This window comes from Macrobrachium nipponense, chromosome 4 (assembly GCF_015104395.2).
Source record: "Macrobrachium nipponense isolate FS-2020 chromosome 4, ASM1510439v2, whole genome shotgun sequence".
NCBI classification, from domain to species: domain Eukaryota; kingdom Metazoa; phylum Arthropoda; class Malacostraca; order Decapoda; family Palaemonidae; genus Macrobrachium; species Macrobrachium nipponense.
In genome coordinates, this window is record NC_061100.1 from 124,578,399 (window position 1) to 124,597,627 (window position 19,229).

General features: G+C 37.0%; 1 protein-coding gene across 1 annotated transcript; it reads left to right on the top strand.

Annotated features, from left to right (window-relative positions):
• The first annotated feature begins 3,699 nt into the window (after positions 1 to 3,699).
• Positions 3,700 to 8,581, top strand: LOC135211723 (uncharacterized). Its single transcript, XM_064244968.1, has 5 exons — positions 3,700 to 3,765; positions 4,997 to 5,286; positions 5,811 to 5,894; positions 6,600 to 6,749; positions 6,991 to 8,581. The coding sequence occupies exons 1-5, from the start codon at positions 3,745 to 3,747 to the stop codon at positions 7,217 to 7,219; spliced, it is 774 nt and encodes a 257-aa protein (XP_064101038.1). The 5' UTR covers positions 3,700 to 3,744; the 3' UTR covers positions 7,220 to 8,581.
• Positions 8,582 to 19,229: the final 10,648 nt, after the last annotated feature.

The following is a 19,229-nucleotide window of genomic DNA, read 5'->3' on the forward strand; positions in this document are numbered from 1 at the left end:
CCAGTTACGCCACGTTTCACAAATCTTGGAGGATGACTTCTGAACCTATGTGTAGTACACTCAGTCAATACTCTTTCTTTTTCAAGCAATAAGATACTTGGACCGGATAAAAATATTTATGAAATACCTTTTCAAGATATTTTATAAAGCTCTCGTGATGTGTGAAACAACGAAAACCTGAACAAAGAGATAAGGAAAGATACAAACATAAACATCAAACGAATAGAAATGAAATAACGATTAAAACCCTAAATAAGAATCATTTAAGAAATTAAACAAACATACAAAACTTAAGGTCAACCAACAAATAACTTCGCAAACTTGAAGTATATGAATGTGAGCAAAACTATCAAGTACACAATTACGGTATGATAGTATTTCGACAATATTCACACAGTTAACTTCACAACAAAGGGTAAATTAAGTAACTAATTTATAAAATAAAATAATGCCGACAGTAAACATAATTAAATACATGATACGAGAGGGGTCACACTCAAAATAATGAAATAATGGAACACTAAAGAAATAATGCTAAGAAAAAGGGAGTGAATGCCGTATAATCATGTGGTCTGTAATAGATAATATGGGAATTACTAAGTACTACGACCTTCGCCTCATCACTCGAATCATCTCCTGTTATTGTGAGAGATCTGTGACACAACGAGTGAAAAGGGGCGTGGTCATTCTCTCCTCACTCCTCATACCTCACTGTTACATATTTATTTATTAGAATGAAAATGTAAAAAATAAATAATGTGCATGTTAAGCAGCACAGAAAAATTATTTCTAATAAAATATAGGATATTTATTTTAATTTTCGTTGGTGAAACGAGGCTCTATTTGACCGTAGACTTGAGCATGTTTTAATTTACGTTAAAAGTTAGGAATATGTTTACAACTTATGCACGAGGAGAAAATTTTGCATGTGTCCAAAGTAAGCTGGAGGTCGGATCACAGCTTATTTGTTGAGACGTTTTGCATGATAAGCAATTCAATACTTTCTCTTCTCTTCGGTAATCAAAATATGCTTTGAATAGTTGATGGAGTGGAATGGAATATAGAATTTTAGCCAAATGCCAAGAGCAGAGACCTATGAAGTCATTCAGCGCTGAAAGAGAAATTGAGAGTAGAGAGGTTTGAAAGGTGGAACAGGAGGCAAACCTCGCAGTTCCACTATCAAATAAAAGTAATGCGGAAGAGAGAAAATATAAACCGACGTACAGTAAAAGGAACGAAAGGAGTTGCAGATAGGGACCGAAGAGGTGTTGCAAAGAACCTTAAGTAATGCCTACAGTGCACCGCATGAGTTGGACTAATGGCACTGCCACACATATACGGGGTGAATAGTTGATGATACAGAGGGCGAGGATTACCAAGGACGATTCGTTTGTGTATACAAATCCAGTGCCAACTATATAAATAAAAGTAAATTATCTTTAAAATAATATTAGCGAAAGGCTTGCAAAAGATTATGCACCAATTCAAATTTATTCAATTATTTACTAATTAACTTTCTGGAATGAAGGAACCAGGGGAAAATGGTTTAAACCAAGTCTGAAATGCAGAGGACTACCACAAGAATTTTCCTATAAATTTTGCTACTTAATTTCATAGAATTTTTTGTACATCGATTTCTAAAACTATTCTTGAAGTCTTGATCTGTTATTTTCGAAACCTGGTTGTCGATAGTCTTAAAGATATTTATTGTATCATTCTTGAATAAAAATAACAGGCAGTTTTTGAGAGTGAAATGGATGCTGTGTATTAAGATTCTTGAACGCAACCATTTATGATAACTATGAAGAGGTCCTCGGGAGACTTTGGGCATTTCATATGTAGCAGCAGGAAAGTTATCCAGAGAGCCGAACTTTCCATAAGCTCACTTTCACATGCTTAAACATACTTATACCAAATACGTAAAGGAGAAATATCAATTCTCAGATTATTTGGATTCATTTATATTTTCTTTCCTTTCTTTTGTTTCCACAACGAGCACAATCGTCTAGAAGTTTGATAATGAACACTAGTGAAAGCCAGAGTAATAATAAAACTGTTCCGCATACTGGTATGTTTTTCACAAACACAAATAAATCTCTAAAACAGATACTTAACGACTATAATTCTGCCTAATCAGCACTGGAAAGGGTCTGATAATAATCATCATCAGCACATAAAAAAAGTACTTGGCTTTCTGTCTTAATTACGTTTTATCCCCGATGACAGTTATGGTACTCTCACTTCCCACCTTAACATGTTTTTTTTTTCTCGAGACTCATAAAAAGCTTGTTATGTATGCAAAATTAATAATAATAATTTAAAAAAAAATAACTCGCATTTCTATCTATAGTAATCCCTCCATTAAGTTTCTTATGGTAAAAGTCGTTTGGGAAAAGGCGGTTTGTTTTGCTGGATCGATTTCAGGCTAATCTGCAGTCTAAGATAACAATGTGAGGCCATCCATTGTTCAGTCTTTAACCTTGAAATGAAATTGGAAGTAAAGCAGACGCATCATTCGTCCCGCGTCAGTTGCTTTAAACAGGCTAAGATTTTTATGAAAAAACCCCGCGAGAAAATGGTTTACTTCTGATGGGTCTAAATTATATAGTTATAATATAATGGAGCAGAGCACTGGTGGAAGTCTCTATCGTAAAGCATCTCTTGACGGACTAAGGTCTCTAGAGTAAAAGTTCACCTCATAAAAGTCCCCTTTCTCTTTCCCTCTCTAAGAGTGTGCGGCGCCCTTCTCTTTCTTTCTTCTTCTTCCGTTCCTTTATCTCCCATAGCTTGTTTTTGCTCCTTTGAGCAATGCACGAGAAAGGGCCGGCTCCTTCTTAAGGAAAGAGGATCGTGCTGCCTGTTGTGGCCTCTTACCCATCAGAATGGCTATGTATTCTCATTGCCGGAGGTATCCAAGAGCAGGCTGTTAAAAACCCAGTTTTCTTTAAATGTAACGCCCTATAGTATATATTCTGATGACCTCCTTTGTTGTGGCGCCAGTAAATCACGACGTCCGAATTAAATGTGACCATGAGCAGGAAGATTGAGTGAGATGGGAACAAAGAAAATGACAGCAAGAGGTTCAAAAATTAAGTCGTTAAGAACACTTTCTTCAGAAACGTATAATTTCTTAGAGAAACTATAATCATTAAACCCTTTTTTTGAGTCGGAGGGAGGCTTATGGAATAGCTCCAAAATAATAAGTTACGGACCAATCCCCTGTAAGACAGTTAACTTTAGGTGTAGGTAATATTTTCATTATTTATTAAATAAATTTATTAAATAAATATATGTGGTGCTATGTGGGTAGTTCATTCCGTGAAATTGATCTTGTCTATGTTTTTATAGGAATTTATATATTAAAATCTCAATAGGAACAAAACATCTCATTTTATGTGGTTCGGCTGTGGATTATGTACATAGTCCTAACGCCTGTCTAAATAATCGAAGATTGAAGCTATGTGAAGTGGTTGGAAGCAGAAGGAAATTACTTAATGAAGTGTGGTGGGGGGGGGGGGGGGGGGGAGGGAAGAACGGGTCACTGATTGAAGAGTAATCTGAGCTGAGAAGAAGCATGGAACTAATTATAGGTGATTGCCAAGGGTATAGATGAATTAGGTGCCATTATAGGATAATGGGAGAACAATTGGATCCTTGGTAGGATATAAGTAGGAGAATATCCCCTGAGATGTCACAGTCGAAGCCTTTGTCTCGAACTCAGTGTGTCCTGTTCTCGTCTTCGTCATGGAATTTGTAGTGAAGCTGGTGAGTCGGGATCGCTTGAGCAGCTTCTGCGATTTGCCACTGAACTTTTTGAGTATTGCGCAATAATACTAATTCGTGATATTGATATACAACGTATGTTCGCATACGGCAAGACAAACAAACTTTAAAATGCACACACGCCTATTATATATATATAAGTATATATTATATCTATATATATATATATATATATTTATATATATATATATATAATATATATATAATTCATTATAATTAATTTTAACCATTGAAACTCCTTCCCCATTTGGTGGTTTTTTTTCAGCTAGATGTTACCCTGCTGGTGTGTGTGTGTGTGTGTGTGTGTGTGTGTGCGCGCGCACGCGCGAGGAAAGCAATTTTACAGTTTAATCGTGTTCGTATTATTTAATCTTGCTGACTGCATTTTCGTTATTGATCTATGTAATATATATATATATAATATATCTATATATACTATAATATATCTAATCATATTATATCACATATATATATATCACATATAAGCCTAATGTGAGCGGAAGATGCTTTTGTATTCCGGACATGGTGTTGGTCAGGAGCAGATCGGGAGTAAAGCTAACCAAAATCAATGAACGAAAAAGATGAAAATTATAGTTTTTGTTTTAGTAGGAAGGATGCTCGACTCAATGACATTGATGGTTGAATTGTTTAGATGAAGTTGGTCTTATGTCAAACATGGACTCCTGCGGCAAGGTGTGACAGGGAGAAACAGGCTTAGTGAAGACGTCTGGAATCTGTTCCACCGACAGAGACGTCGTCGGCATTGGTGTGAAACTATGGACCGATTAGAGCCTTCACAATTGATTCCCGATTTCGCGTTTCTGTTTACGACTGCTAATGTGCGATGATGCGTGATTGCTAAAGTTGAATGCAATGATGCCTTATCATAGTTTTAGTCAATTGACCCCATATAAAAAATGGGAACCAGCTGGGAAGAAGAAGACCTATGTCAACAGAGCCTCTATATTCAGTACTGGAAATTAGAGCGTATCCACCGACTCATTAACGTTTTACGCCTATTTAGACGGTATGATAGAGACTTGCATAAATAATGAGAGAGAGAGAGAGAGAGAGAGAGAGAGAGAGAGAGAGAGAGAGAGATTTCGGTTCGAAGAAAATCTAAGCAAAATTCCCATTTCTGCCATTTCATTCCACAGAAGAGAAGGCACAATTAAAAATCTCATGAAACCTATACTTCCTCCATCTGTTACAGGTCGTGCTATCCTCAGCAGCTGTGGGTTTATCCTTGTCTCAGGTGGGCAAGGAGCCCTTCAAAAAGGCCGGATTCAGAACGGGACACTTACGTCAAAAGCAGCTCGATGCTCGCTTCAGCTCAGGCGACTTCAACCGAGGCTCGATCGACAGCGACGGATTCGGCTTCGGCTCGGATATCCATGGCCAGTTTGGAGCAAAATTGGTTCCTTTGGAGGCTGCATCGCCCGTGATTCCCATTCTTTATGAGGATAAAAAAGGGCCTGATGCCTCTGGAGTTTATAGCTTTAGGTAATGTTTCTCTTCTCCACCCCTTCTCTCTCATCATCATTAATGGGTTCCATATAATAAAGAGGTATTAATTACAGTTCTGATAGTGCAAGGTTAAGGATAATTATCAATCAAGTCTTGAAATCATCCTCTTTCACGGCTCCCCAATTAGGGGATGTCTCGTCGTCTTACTGTTGTGAAAGTAGAATGTTGGAAGGAAATAACAAAAGCATTCTGAGGCCACACTTTCCTCTGTTTTCTATGAAAAAAGCATTAGTAATATTACATAAAATACTGAATTCAAAAAAGAACGTAATTAAGACAATAAAGAGGGAGACCAGAAACTGTCTCTCTTTGTGAGTGAAATGAAAATAAGTCGTTTAAATGCCAGAATGCAACCGATCAAAACAAAGTCATTTGTTTCACCTGATCTGTTAATAGTGAATATGCATAATGAATGCTGTCTCTCAACATACTGACAAAGATAAAATGTCACTGAGCTAGCTTATAACAAATCACATGTTCAATATTTCTACTTTTTCCAGTTTCGAGAGCGCAGACGGAACTAGACGGCAGGAGTCTGGCCAACCAACTAGTCCTGACACATTTTCTGTGCAGGGATCCTATTCGTAAGGTTTTAATTCTTTAACTGAACGCCATATTGACGGACTTGCAAATTATCAGATGAATAATTAAGTAACTGGCAAATCTGACAACCGATTTACAAACTGAGTGACTGATAAATGAGTTACTGGTTAACGTAGTGTCCTAATCAATTACAGGATTTGATATATGATTCGGTAAATGGTTGAATATACCTTCTTTTCTATAAGTTAACATACTTTTTATAGTTATTTTATAGTTAAAATAACGAAACGACTGATTAATATATGCTTGCTTAGTAGAATGACTGATTTACATGCATGACATCTGAACAAGTAATTAATAATACCCTGAAATTAATGATACATTTCAAGAAGTCAGTCACTTATGCAAAATCGTTATATAGACTCTAATCCAGTGGTTCTCAATCTTTTTTGGCCCTTGCACCCTTTCTCCATATGTCAAAATATTATTCCCCCCTTTTCCAAAATAATATACACCAAAATACTAACACAAACACACAAGCTGATGGAGAGATAACACAGCGAGACTCCTCAGTATTACAGACCAATGCACACTGCTTTTTACTTGGCCCTAGAGTCAATTTGAGCCCGCCAATCTGTGGACACAATTCCCCCCCGGAAAAAATTCTCCCAGGAGAAAATTCCCCTCTGGTTGAGAACCACTGCTCTAATCATTAGTCTCTAAAAATGTTTCTTGGTTCGAGGCAGGTATATCTCGCCCGAGGGACTTCCGTTCGAAGTCAGGTATGTTGCAGATGAATTTGGCTTCCGAGCAGAGGGTGACCATTTGCCAACACCCCCTCCGGCCCCACTTCACGCCCTCCAGCAGATACAAGCAGCTGAGGATGCCTTCTTGAGGTAGGCAACCTGGTCATCTTTTCTCGTTCTGGTCTCTGGGATTCATGGCTGGTCGGGAAAGATATTAGTAGAGACAGAAACTATCTTGCGATTTCGATCAAAATTGCTCAAAAAATGGGAATCAAGATATGGAATACATACTCATACGCATGCGTATATAATGTACAATACCCAGTACATTCTTGTTCACAAATAAAAAATTTTTCGAAGAGAGGTGTTTTAACCTTTTGATCTCAAACAGGAAAAGAAACGACCAGCAAATCCAAATACTCAACCCGGATCCACTGCTTAACCTCATCCCACCTAAAGTGAACTTCCAGCAAGTCCCACGATTCCAGCAAAGGGGGAGATCGTTGCAACAACAGACCGATTTAGACTCTCATCATAATTCCAGTCCAGAAATCGACCATCACGCAAATGTCAGGAGCCACACGAAGTTCGAGCCCAAGAGGATCGCTGGGTCTCCTTAGACCAGAGTTACCATTTAGCAAATGTTAGTAGAAGAGTCACATCTGTTAAGTTGCAGTCTTTTCAGCACCATTTATTTTATATTTTTTTGGTATTCATGCATCGTGAGTTAGCCATGTTATGCATGTTGGCAAAAGTAGATTTTCCTATCATCGTTCTCGTATAACAAGTACAATGCTTACACACTTCGTCTCATATGCGGGGGGCTCATGTCCTATTTCTCATTAACAACGAATCTTATTCCTTCTAAATAACAGCAAAGACGCTTCCCTGCTTATCGAAGCAATTTCGTTCTCCGTAAACGAAAAGTCAAAATACTCTTTCGTAGACAAAGAAATAAGGCAGATTGGACGTTCCATGCAAAGGCAGTAAACTAATAATTAAGTATCACATAATGTTTGGAAATGAAATTTAAGATAAAATAATTGTAAATAGGGGCGATAATACTAAGACGAAATCAAACTAGTATCGTTTCATTTAGCTGATATTGCTCTGAAATAGAGCCGGTGTAGGTGAGAACTAATACTCATAAAAACGCGAATGCAACTTTCAACGTGAAGACTATTCTTATTACCTAAAAAAATCAACTACAGACGTTTGGAGACTAAAACCAATAAAATGACGGGACTGGAACTGGAATGTACAATTTAGGCCAAAGGTCAAACGCTTGAACCTATGAGGTCAATCAGCAATGAATGGGAAATTGAGAGTACAACTGTTTGAAAGGTGTAACACGAGGAAAACCTCGCAGTTCCACTATGGAACAATTGTTAGGGGAGGGTGAAAAGTAAAATGGTAGAGAGACAATATGAATGGAGGTATGATAAAAGGAATGAAGGGGGTTGCAGCTACGGCCCGAAGGGACGCTGCAAAATGTTGCCAGGTTTGCACCACATGAGGTACTATGTATGTATACTTCTTTCCCACCGTTATCCCTACATGAAGGGGTCGGTTGCCTGATCGCCTTCTCCACTACCTTCCTCACAACATCAGGCATGGTTTATTTTTGGCAAAGGGGTTTTTACGACCGCATGCCCTTGATGTCGTCAACCACAGTTATTGGCGGTGGGCCTCGCTTTTGACTAAATAGTCCACCTGCAAGGCAGCAGTTTCGACATTTATTGGCGGTGGGCCTGACCTTTTACTCAAAAGTAAGACTGGAAGGCAGCAGCTTTCCTTTTTAGTCGCCTTTGACGACACGCAGGACCTACGGTGGTAGTATTCTTTCACCGCTACCACAGGGTCACGGCACTACCCCACCATGGAGGATCAAATTATGTCTCAGTCAATATGCCTCTATAGTGACTTAGATTTTGCCAAGGAAGATACTATGTATATTTTCCTTCATTAAATCATAAATTATATATGCGTCTTTAATTATACTATTCGGTGATTCCCATTTCGATTACAGGAAAACGTATCCTTAAATTGTTTCAGTATAAATTCTCTCATCCTTAACGAAGCCGTGATATAAGCTCTTCTAAATTGGATGTACTGCATGAGCAGTAACAATCCCATTGCCAATTTTCTCATCTCTGTATTTCGAACCTTTCCAGCTGCTACCCGCTATTCGTTATCATTAGTTTTCTTATACCATGGATCAGTAAATACCTGAGGATGCGCAAAGAATTTCAGGGTTTTTTGGTATAATATTTGACAAATAATGTAAAAATCTTGGCTGCATAGTTTAGATTCATATGGTTTCTTATAGCTCAATAAATAAATTGCATTTTTCGAGCCTCACTGGATACATTTAAGGACTGGGAGACTGAGAAAGTATTAAGCTGATGTTAGGTTAAACCTAACCAAAGGAAATCTGTCCATCCCAGACTTTCTTCAGACCCAAGGCCTCCGAGAGCTGCTTTGTATTTCATTTTAGGTGACGTCGTATTTGTTGCTACTTTTTTAGGATGAAAGTTTCAGAATATAAGAAGAAAAAAGAAAGAAAATCTCATGAGTCCAAAATTGAGGATAAATTTGAAAAAAAAATCTTGTAGTTTTTTTTATTCAGTGAAAAGGAGCATTAGCTACTATGGAGAGTTAACTGACAATAATGCAATTCGATAATGATCTCATATCGAGTAACTTTGCATTACGAATGATAATGACCAAGCTTCACTGCATGGAACCCGTCCCCTTGGCATCTTTGCCCTCTATGTTGGCACAGAATGATGACCTGGATTCATCACAGAACAATGGATATGTGTCAAGATTTTCAACATCAGTGTGAGAAGTAGGAGAGCAGTAACTGTTCTTATCGAAGAGTAATTTCGCCTGTTCTTTGATTTCTGTTTCTACAGGATATAATATTCATAAATCTGTTTCAATGTGAAGTCTGATTTTTCAAAAACACAGACGAGAACTATATTATTCTGAGGACAAATACATGCTACTACACATATTTCTGTAACGGTAAAGCGAGTCAATTTACTTTGTTAAAGCAATTAAAACTACCCCGTTGTGAATTTGTGAAAGGCCAATATTACATGTGTCTCAATTCAAAATGGCGATCAGCCAAGACGAAACCTTACACGTCGCTTCTGCAGAAATTCCGTCGTCAGACAAAAGACTCGACCAGGACCTGTACCGGTATCTGACCCCGATGCGAACACCGACGTGCGGTTTCCCTCTGAGTGGAGTGGTCAAGCGTCAATTACCGGGTTACGCGAACCGTCGGAGCTTATACACGCGAGCGCCTATGAAGCTCTCATCGCATTTTCCACATCTTGAAGACGTCGGAACGATGGTGCTCTGTGGGTGGCAAGACGTCTTGTGTGGTTTCACCGAAGTGTTAAAATGATCTTTTCTTATTTCATACAAATTTATAAGAAAAGTTTCCTTTGTTTCAGTGTGATCCTCATATGCAGTAAAACCATATATATTAAATAAAGAACAGCAATAAAACGAAAAGCGGAGATGATTTATTGAGAAAGAGGGAAGAAAAAGTAACATTCTCCTATCATTTCTCTGAAATATCACATACGATTAAAAATAAAATAAAATACAATAAATACTGATGTAAGTAAATCATTTGCGTCCAGCAGCATCGTATAAGTTCATTCTGCCTTTAAGAAGGTTTACGATTCATCTCTGCAACTTCAAAAACAATCAGAACATTTCACAGCTACATCGTACACTGAGCAGCACACTGCCTTAAGAGTGAACTGATAAAGTATAGAAGATTGTGCAATGATTCTGCATAGTAATCCGTCTATAAGATAATAGTTTTTTTTTAATTGGTTTCGTTTCTGGTATGCTTATGCTTGTATTCATAGATGACAAAAGAACCTGACATTACAGTTAAAAAAGATTTCTAGAAATGATAAAGGATTACAAGTGACATCAATATAATTTCATCCTCATCTCTCAGTTCATGACCTATTCACACACACACACACACACACACACACACACACAGAGAGAGAGAGAGAGAGAGAGAGAGAGAGAGAGAGAGAGAGAGAGAGATTCTAGAAATTATAAAGAATTACAAGTGACATCAGTATAATCTTATTCCCTTAGTTCACGAACTATTCAGAGAGAGAGAGAGAGAGAGAGAGAGAGAGAGAGAGAGAGAGAGAGAGAGAGAGAGCACGTTTTCAAGTTTGCAACTCTAGTATCTGCATTCGTTGACTTCTACTGACTGTAAATAGCTATCTAGCATTTTAAATCGACGCACGACACAGTCTTGTAATCACGTACTTTCGCGGAAGAAACAAGTGTGTCAGTTACTTCTGTTAGTGGCAAATTAATTACGCTGGCTTTGTGCCAGCACAGGCTCTTGTTAAGCTCGACGCGGCCTTGAGACCACCTGAGGATGAAAAGTAATCGAGTTAAGGTTCGGGAGCGATGTAAAACTCCCGTGACTATTAACGCGGGAAATGACGGCGAGAGCGGGAAGTCATTTCCATTGTATGGGGGGGAAAGGTACAGAAAAACTGAGCTCATTTACCATTTTCTTTCTTATTTTGCTTACTAGATTTTGTAATCTGGTACATAACTAAGCGATCTCGATCTCTAACGAAATCTAATGGCTCTAATCAGGGGAGTGTAATGGTTGTGGTTGCCTTTGTCTGCGTTTAGGGCAACCATTTAACTTTTTTATTGCCTATATATGAGGCATCATTGCATTCATTATTCCTTATTACAAAAAAAGGCTTCCGGTTAAGTAGTAGCTTTATTCCCAGAGACGGAGATCAGGCAATCAAGTGATTTCTGACAGAGCAGAGTAAAGACTATAAGACGAAGCAAGGTTTGCGAAACAGGAGAAATTGCTAGAAGCATTGCAAAGAATATAAACCACATCCTGCACGGGAATCATGTTTCAATGAAAACTAAACACCCAGAAAAAAGGGGGATATAATTAATAATATGGTTAATAAAGAGAAATGCTAACAAACGATGAGGTAGGTATGTAAAAACGACAAGTTGTAATAACTAAGGAACCGTTAGGAAAAAAACATGATAAAATGGGAAACCTCTAGATTATGATGTCTGGATAGGTTTGATCCATAGGATCAAATTAGACTCTTTTAAAGGATTATGAGATAAGGGCGTCCTCTGAGAGATTCGTGCAGCTTTTCAAAGTATGTGCTATAACTAATAAGGAGACAGACTTCAAGATATTCACTTTCCAGTGCTATATACTTTACTTAAGTTTTTAAACTTCTCAGTCATATAAGATACCCTCGGCCTATATACGAGTATATATATATAGATATATACACATATAAATATATAAATATATACATACATATATATATATATATATATATATATATATATCACAAACATTAAGCCACAAATATAATTTGATATCCAATTCGCTCTACCTGGTAAATGATAGTTACTGTTGGTGTGTTGAGTTCACCAAGTGAACATCAAATTGTCAATTATAATTCCCCGTCGGTATTATTTCCAAGGTAGAGCGAATTGGATATTAAATGACATATGTTTCTTAATGTTTGTTAAAAAAAAATGTCACAGTGATGTGATGAAAATTCATGTAAATGTACTACACACACACACACACACACACACACACACACACACACACACACACACACACATATATATATATATATATATATATATATATATATATATATATATACATATGTATATATGTATTCTTGCAAGTGAATAACTGAATGTTCTTTTCGAGTTCTTATAAGCATGAGACAAAATGAAAATATAGACTTACTGGAACTGGCCCTAAATGCAAAAATAAATAAATAAATAAATAAAAAATAAAGAAAAAAACAAACAAACGAACAAAGAAAAAAATAAATCAAAATTAAATGAAAAATAATAACAATAAAAGAATTTCTGAATATTATAAATGACCAGACCACAATAAAATGTGGTTACAAAAAAAAAAAAAAAAAAAAAAAAAATCAGTGACGTGGATCACAACCACAGCACAGGTGAGGAAAAGATATTATTGTCGTCTTCTGGAAATATGGATCAGTGTTGTTTCACGAGCATCTGCCGAACTGCTCCCTCCCCTTTCCATCGTTAATTCGTCATCTGGTGGTTTTGGTGGGCTGGGAGGGGCTGGGAGCGGATGCCCACCACTTTCACGAGTTACGTCATCTCTACAAGAGTGTGTTTTTCTTTATTTATTCTTCTGGAGGTCTTGAGAATTTTCTTTCCCGACTTCTGAAGATTTTAATGTCTTCGTCTTCTGTATGACTAAGTTTTTTTTTTCTTTTTGTTCTGGAGGCCGCATTTCCCTCATCCTCTTCTTGCGGAAGTCTCAGGATTTTTCATATTGAAGATTTAAGATTCTTGATTTCCTTCTCCCTCTCGAGGCCACAGTTTCCTTTTCTTCTGCAGTAGCATCTCCTGGAGTTCTTCTCTGTTCTTGCTCAGGAGGTCAGGCTCCTTTTAGTTTTTTGTAAAAGAAAACTATTGTGAGGGCTTTTTCTCTCCGCCCTCAGATCTTAAAACCTACAGAGGCTAGGGGGCTGCAAACTGGTATGTTGATTATCCACCCTTCAATCATCAAACGTAACAAATTGCAGCCCTGTAGCCTTAGTATTTTTATTTTATTTTAGTTAAAGTTAAAGTGTACAATGACCGTACGCCTGGCAACCAGATATGACAGGCCACCATCGGTCCGTGGTTAAAGTTTCATCGACAGCGGCTCATGCAGCATTATAATGAGACCACCAAAAGATAGATTGACTTTCGGTGACCTTGTTATACGCTGTAAACAGAAAACTCGATTGCACCGGAGAAATTTCGCCGCATTTTTTTACTAGTTTTATTTGTCTTCTGATGATCTTGGCCTCTCCTTATTCGTCAGCTCTCATCTTCTTTTTTTTAGCCTTTGAAACGGTAAGATTTCAGCAGACCAGCTGCGACTTTAATCGTTCTTGCACCTAATAGCGCCGGCAATTATGGAAGGTTCCAACTCTCTTTATTGACAGGTGCTAAGTATAAGGAAGTAGTTATCAAGCCCGGCGCGGCGCTACTCTTACTGTTTTTTACGACGTAATAATTTTCACGTAGATATATTCATGATGGGAGTTCCAAAAATGACAATGATCGTTTCTAGACAGTTTTACTTGTTTTATGGCAGTGAGTGAGGGAAGCGAAGTCCGCACAAGGGTGATCAGACCTCCTGAACTGAATAATCAACAGCAATTCGTGAACGTCAGGGACGAAGAGCTACATTATGACGACAAAGATTATATATCCTCAATGTATGTGCTACCGTCCTTATTTTTAGCCTACAGGCAAACTCCTGCTACAGAATCTCTTATCGAGCAAAGAAATAAAAAACACAATGGAAAAGTAAAAATAAAAAGTAATATGATCCAACGGCATACCAGATCTACTGCAGGTTATATATATCTTCATAGATGTAATTTTACAAATCCAAAATTCTACCTGAAACGAGCTTACGCTTACAACTTTTACGAAAAGCCATACAATAGCCATATGCGAGAACAGAGTCAACCAGAGGCATTATGCTACAGGTGTTACCAACCAATAACTAAATATCAGCTGAAAACCCTGACATAAAATCAAGATGAAAATTTGTCATGACTAGTTTTCCTTTTTAAGAAATCATTAATCGTTTCCGGTTGCATGAACTGATTTAGGAACGAGCATAATGGTTCCAGTTTTTATTGTGCCTGGTAAAACGTAGGCATTCTTATGGATAAGCCGTACTGTGCCTTTTTTTTCTTTTTCTCTCTCTCTGTTAATAATTTCTCTCTTTATGGATAGCTTCAATCTGTAAATTATGTGGACTATATACCGGCGTCAAGGAAAATTGTGCCTAAGAATGATCCTGCAAGTGATTTAAGCTTTCTGAAGTCAGAATGCAGGTAGTCTGCTCTCTCTCTCTCTCTCGATATTATTACCGTAGACATCCCAAGAATCTGGCTGTTCTGGCGTCCTTAAGTTTGTTCTTGAACTCATCAACTTCATTATTGATCCATTTCAAAGACTCTGGGGATTTTACTTCTTTCCATGAAGTATCTCCAGTCAGAACTATATGGTACAACTTTTTCAGTTCATCAATAGCATCAGAGGTCTTACTATCTATGTTATCAGTCTTCTCTGGTATTTCTGCAGATGTTTGAGTAGTTTCACAGAGTTCAGAGACTGAGGCAGCAGATAATGCTTTGTTGTGATTTTAATCGATTGAGTGCTGTTCAGTTTCTTTATTTAAGGATGAAGGGGTTTCTCTGGGATTTCCTCATCATCATTTCTAGTAGTTTCTGATTCCATCTGTGCAGTTGTAGCACTGACATCTTGAACAGTTAAGTGCAGAGGCACTGGCAAACAGCTTGAAAGTGAAGCTCTGATTTTATCACCATGGAAGGAGGAGGGTTCATCTGACAATTCAGGGATCGGAACTGAAAGAGCTTCTGATACAATTATGGAGTTCAGAGCTGATGGCAGTAGCTGGTGACCTCTGACGGCGCGAGAATATGCCTCGCCAGTGAGCATATGTTTGACTGAGTTCTTAGCATAAATAATCTCAAGCAGTTCTTCAAGACCTGATCCTTCCATTACAAATCCAATGCTTCCAAGGAAACTAACAAGACCATGAAAGCCTCCCATGGATACAATGATGTCATACAAGGGACTGTCAGAAGTTTGCTCAAGGATGATTTGCAAGGCTTTTTTCCACAAAGGCTGATCAAAGGTAATGATAGGAAAAGTGTCATAGCTCTTTGCGCGGTCTGTTACATAATGACGGGTTGAATAAACACAGTCTCTGTTTCCAGAACCCATGTTAATCAGCTGCATGAATTAACCAGAAACATATAAGAAATGATGCATTAAGCAATAAATCCAAATATCATTTCAATATGGCCTTTCTTATTAACTTTCCATTTAAAATATTTGTTTATTCGGCAAGAATAAGAATTAAGCCCATAACCATAAATTAGTAAAGCAGTTGATTTTAGGAAACTTCAATTCTTGACCATACCTGAGATGAAAATAACATGAAGTTAATAAAAATAAATCAATATATATATATATAATAATATATATATATATATATATATATACGTATATATATATATATATATATATATATATATATCTATATATATATATATATATATATATAATATATAATATATACTATGGAGAAAAGAAAACCCGTCCTACGGACGGGATTTTCTGCTAGTTCCTGTGGATGCATTTTCACGAGGTCGTGTTTTGGTCAACGCAATAATCAATATCTCAACTTAGGATGGGTCAATTTTCAAAATTTAAAAAGAATCATAAACTAGAACATATTGACCATTTCAATGGTATATTATATATTAGCATAGTTAGAAAAATAATCATTGAAAAATAACAAAATGTTGGCCTACCCCTAATTCGGCTATTTTTCACAAAGCGTATAAAATCGCCTGTGGAATAGCAGTTATAATGTTCTACCAACTAAACTGCTTTTTTCTTTTGATTTGCAACGTCATTAATGCAAAACAAAACATTTGCACCTCACTAATGCAGTCTACATGATAACCAGAAGAAATATTGAAATTTACCATTGATTCGAAGATTTTTTAATCATTTCAAAACCTTGCTTCAGGTTAGATGCGATAACTTTTTTTTGCCACCTACCAATTTTGGTATAAACTTTTTTTTTAAATGAAAGCTGACAAATTTTCCAACAATTTGGTTATAACACATAAACAGTGCAATTTGTGGTGGGTACCTCACATTTCAGGCCCAGATATACTGGACTAAATAGGTGCGTTTAGAAGGAAAAAGGGAGACATTTTGGAAAGCTCCTGAATTGAGATACAACCTAAGCATAACAGCCATTCAGCGGCTGTGAAGGGCATGAGATTAGCCATCTTACAACCTTCCCCCTTCCCCCACAAAAATACTGATAATCAAAAGTTAATACCTTCAAAATCCACCAGCTGAATGGGGAACTGAGGTATGAGTTAAAATCAAATTCATACAATTAAAAGAAGTGATATGGTATTGCAAGCTGATAGTGAGCGTGGTTACTTGCAGTAGAACAATGTGAAATGAGTGATGCACTTCAGAAAGAGCGGCCTTTTAGTTGCCAATAGACCAAAGTTATGCTCCAGGTCTTCTCTAGTCTACTTCTACTTTAGCTATTGTTCTCCTCTTTCCCTTCTTAAACGTCACCTCCTCAATCAGCCTGAAACTGGCCCTTTTCTACTCTGTGTAAAAAATGAGAAGTTGGTTCCTGTAACCATAAACGATGAAGAATAAGATTCTAGAGTTGGGGGATATATAATTTAAGTAATACTACTATGAATATTCGAACAACCTTGCGTTCTTTTTGGGTACTGGTAATATACTACTGATATGCTTCTCTACAAAGAGACATACGGGAACCACATCCCTGATATAATCAATGGGCCAGGTCAGAAGGTCGTGACCACACGCAAAACTCTGTAGCATGTAACCCGGATATAGAAGAGGAACGGGGACTCATGTTCGATTGTAAGATTGTAGTAACATGACTGTGCGCCCTTATAATATATATATATATATATATATTATATATATATATATACCTATATATAGATATATATATATTATATTATATATATGTGTGTGTGTGTGTGTGTGTGTGTGTGTGTGTGTGTGTGTATAACTGAATCACGAAAGTTTGGAACGTAATAAATGCATTAATAAAGGTATAAGCCGCGAAGGAAAGTGAATCACTGGAATAGTTGCAAGATCTTTCGACTCAACGTTGAGTCGAAAGATCTTGCAGCACTCCAGTGTTTCACTTTCCTTCGTGGCTTATACCTTCATATATACATATATATATATGTGTGTGTGTGTGTGTGTGTGTGTATATTTTATATATATATATATATATAATCTATATATATATATATATATATATTATTAATATAATAATATATATATCATTAAGCTACAAATGTCGTTTAGTATCTAATTCGGGAATATGACTGAAGGAGAATTGTAATTAAAAGCCGATACAGTGTCTGGGAGACAGTATGTATCGGCGAAGTAAAGCGAATTGGATATTGAAGCTTAAAAGTTTGAAAACAACAGAATTATACGGTAATATGATAAAAATTCATTTGTGTGTGTGTATCTATATATATACTATATATTATATATATATTATATATATATACACACAATATTTATTTATTTACAGTACAATATGCAGACGCATGCGAAGCATGAAATTCCCTAGAATAATGATGAAAATCACGCTACTGCAGCCTTGTTGTTCTGTGAACCTTGCGACAAAACACAGTAATATCTCTCATTAAAGTAAACTGAGAAGCACCACAAATAACCGCAGTTGTGATAAGGCAAATTGTACCTGACAAAGACGACTTCAAATAGATGATAGTTATCAAAATAAGAAAGAGTCAACAATAATGGTCCTTGCAAGGGGGGGAGAAAAAGCACAAGAGACTGCTACTTATATCATTACTGCGAGAAATGATTGTTATCGCAAGCACCTAAGTGGCGGATATCCCTCTAAACATTTCTTGAAAAACTGTAATTTGAATTTTGCTTTTTTCGCTTCTCTCAACAACCTTAACGTTTTGTTTCCTCGCTCTCATATTTCAGCTCAATTATTTGTTTTTGGATTTTTTCTCTCATAATGAGGTTCTGCTCAAGGAAAATAATGCTTTGCTATTTCCAGAGTGGAATCGAATCTTAGCAAAATAGAGTCAGATCTCTCTGTAAAACCATATTTGATATTAGTAATATATATACATAGTACTTTATATTACTAATATAAAATATGGTTTTGCAAAGAGATCTGACGCACAACAAACACACACATACACTTATATACATACACACACACACACACACACACACACACACACATATATATATATATATATATATATATATATATATATATATATATAATATTTTATTCCTTACGGGATGAAGTTCCACGTTGGACAACTTGGCAACGTGCTCGACTACCGATCTCACTCAGGGTCTGGGTTCGATTCCCCGTTCCGCCAACATGTAATCAGAGATATTTATTCGGATCCCAAAATAAGCTGTGGGCCCCGCTGCTGAGTAAGCAATTGGTTCCAAGCTACGTAAAAATATCAAATCCTTCGGGCCAGCTCTAGGAGAGCTGTTAATCAGCTCAGTGGTCTGGTAAAACTAAGATATACTTAACTTTCCTTGCGGGATGAGGTCGGTAACCTTTCTTTGCCCTTTTTGTACTACATTACCTTCGACTAACTAAAGGGTCAATTTTCATATGTTTATCTCCGTCTCAAATGAATCTCCATTCAGAGTCGCTGCTTTTAAATAGCCTCCTCCAGCTGCTTCTATCTTGGACGGATCATTTTATATTCGATTTCGGCAGACAGGTGGCCTTTCTGACTCTAGTCCCCCTCCTGTTTACCCGGGCTTGGGACCGGCACTGAGCTGGAGAACCTGGTCATTATTGAACACTTACGTATACTGTACATACCTTAGGGTTTAATTGATTACTTTTTGGTATTCTGTAAAAGAAAACTACTGAGATGG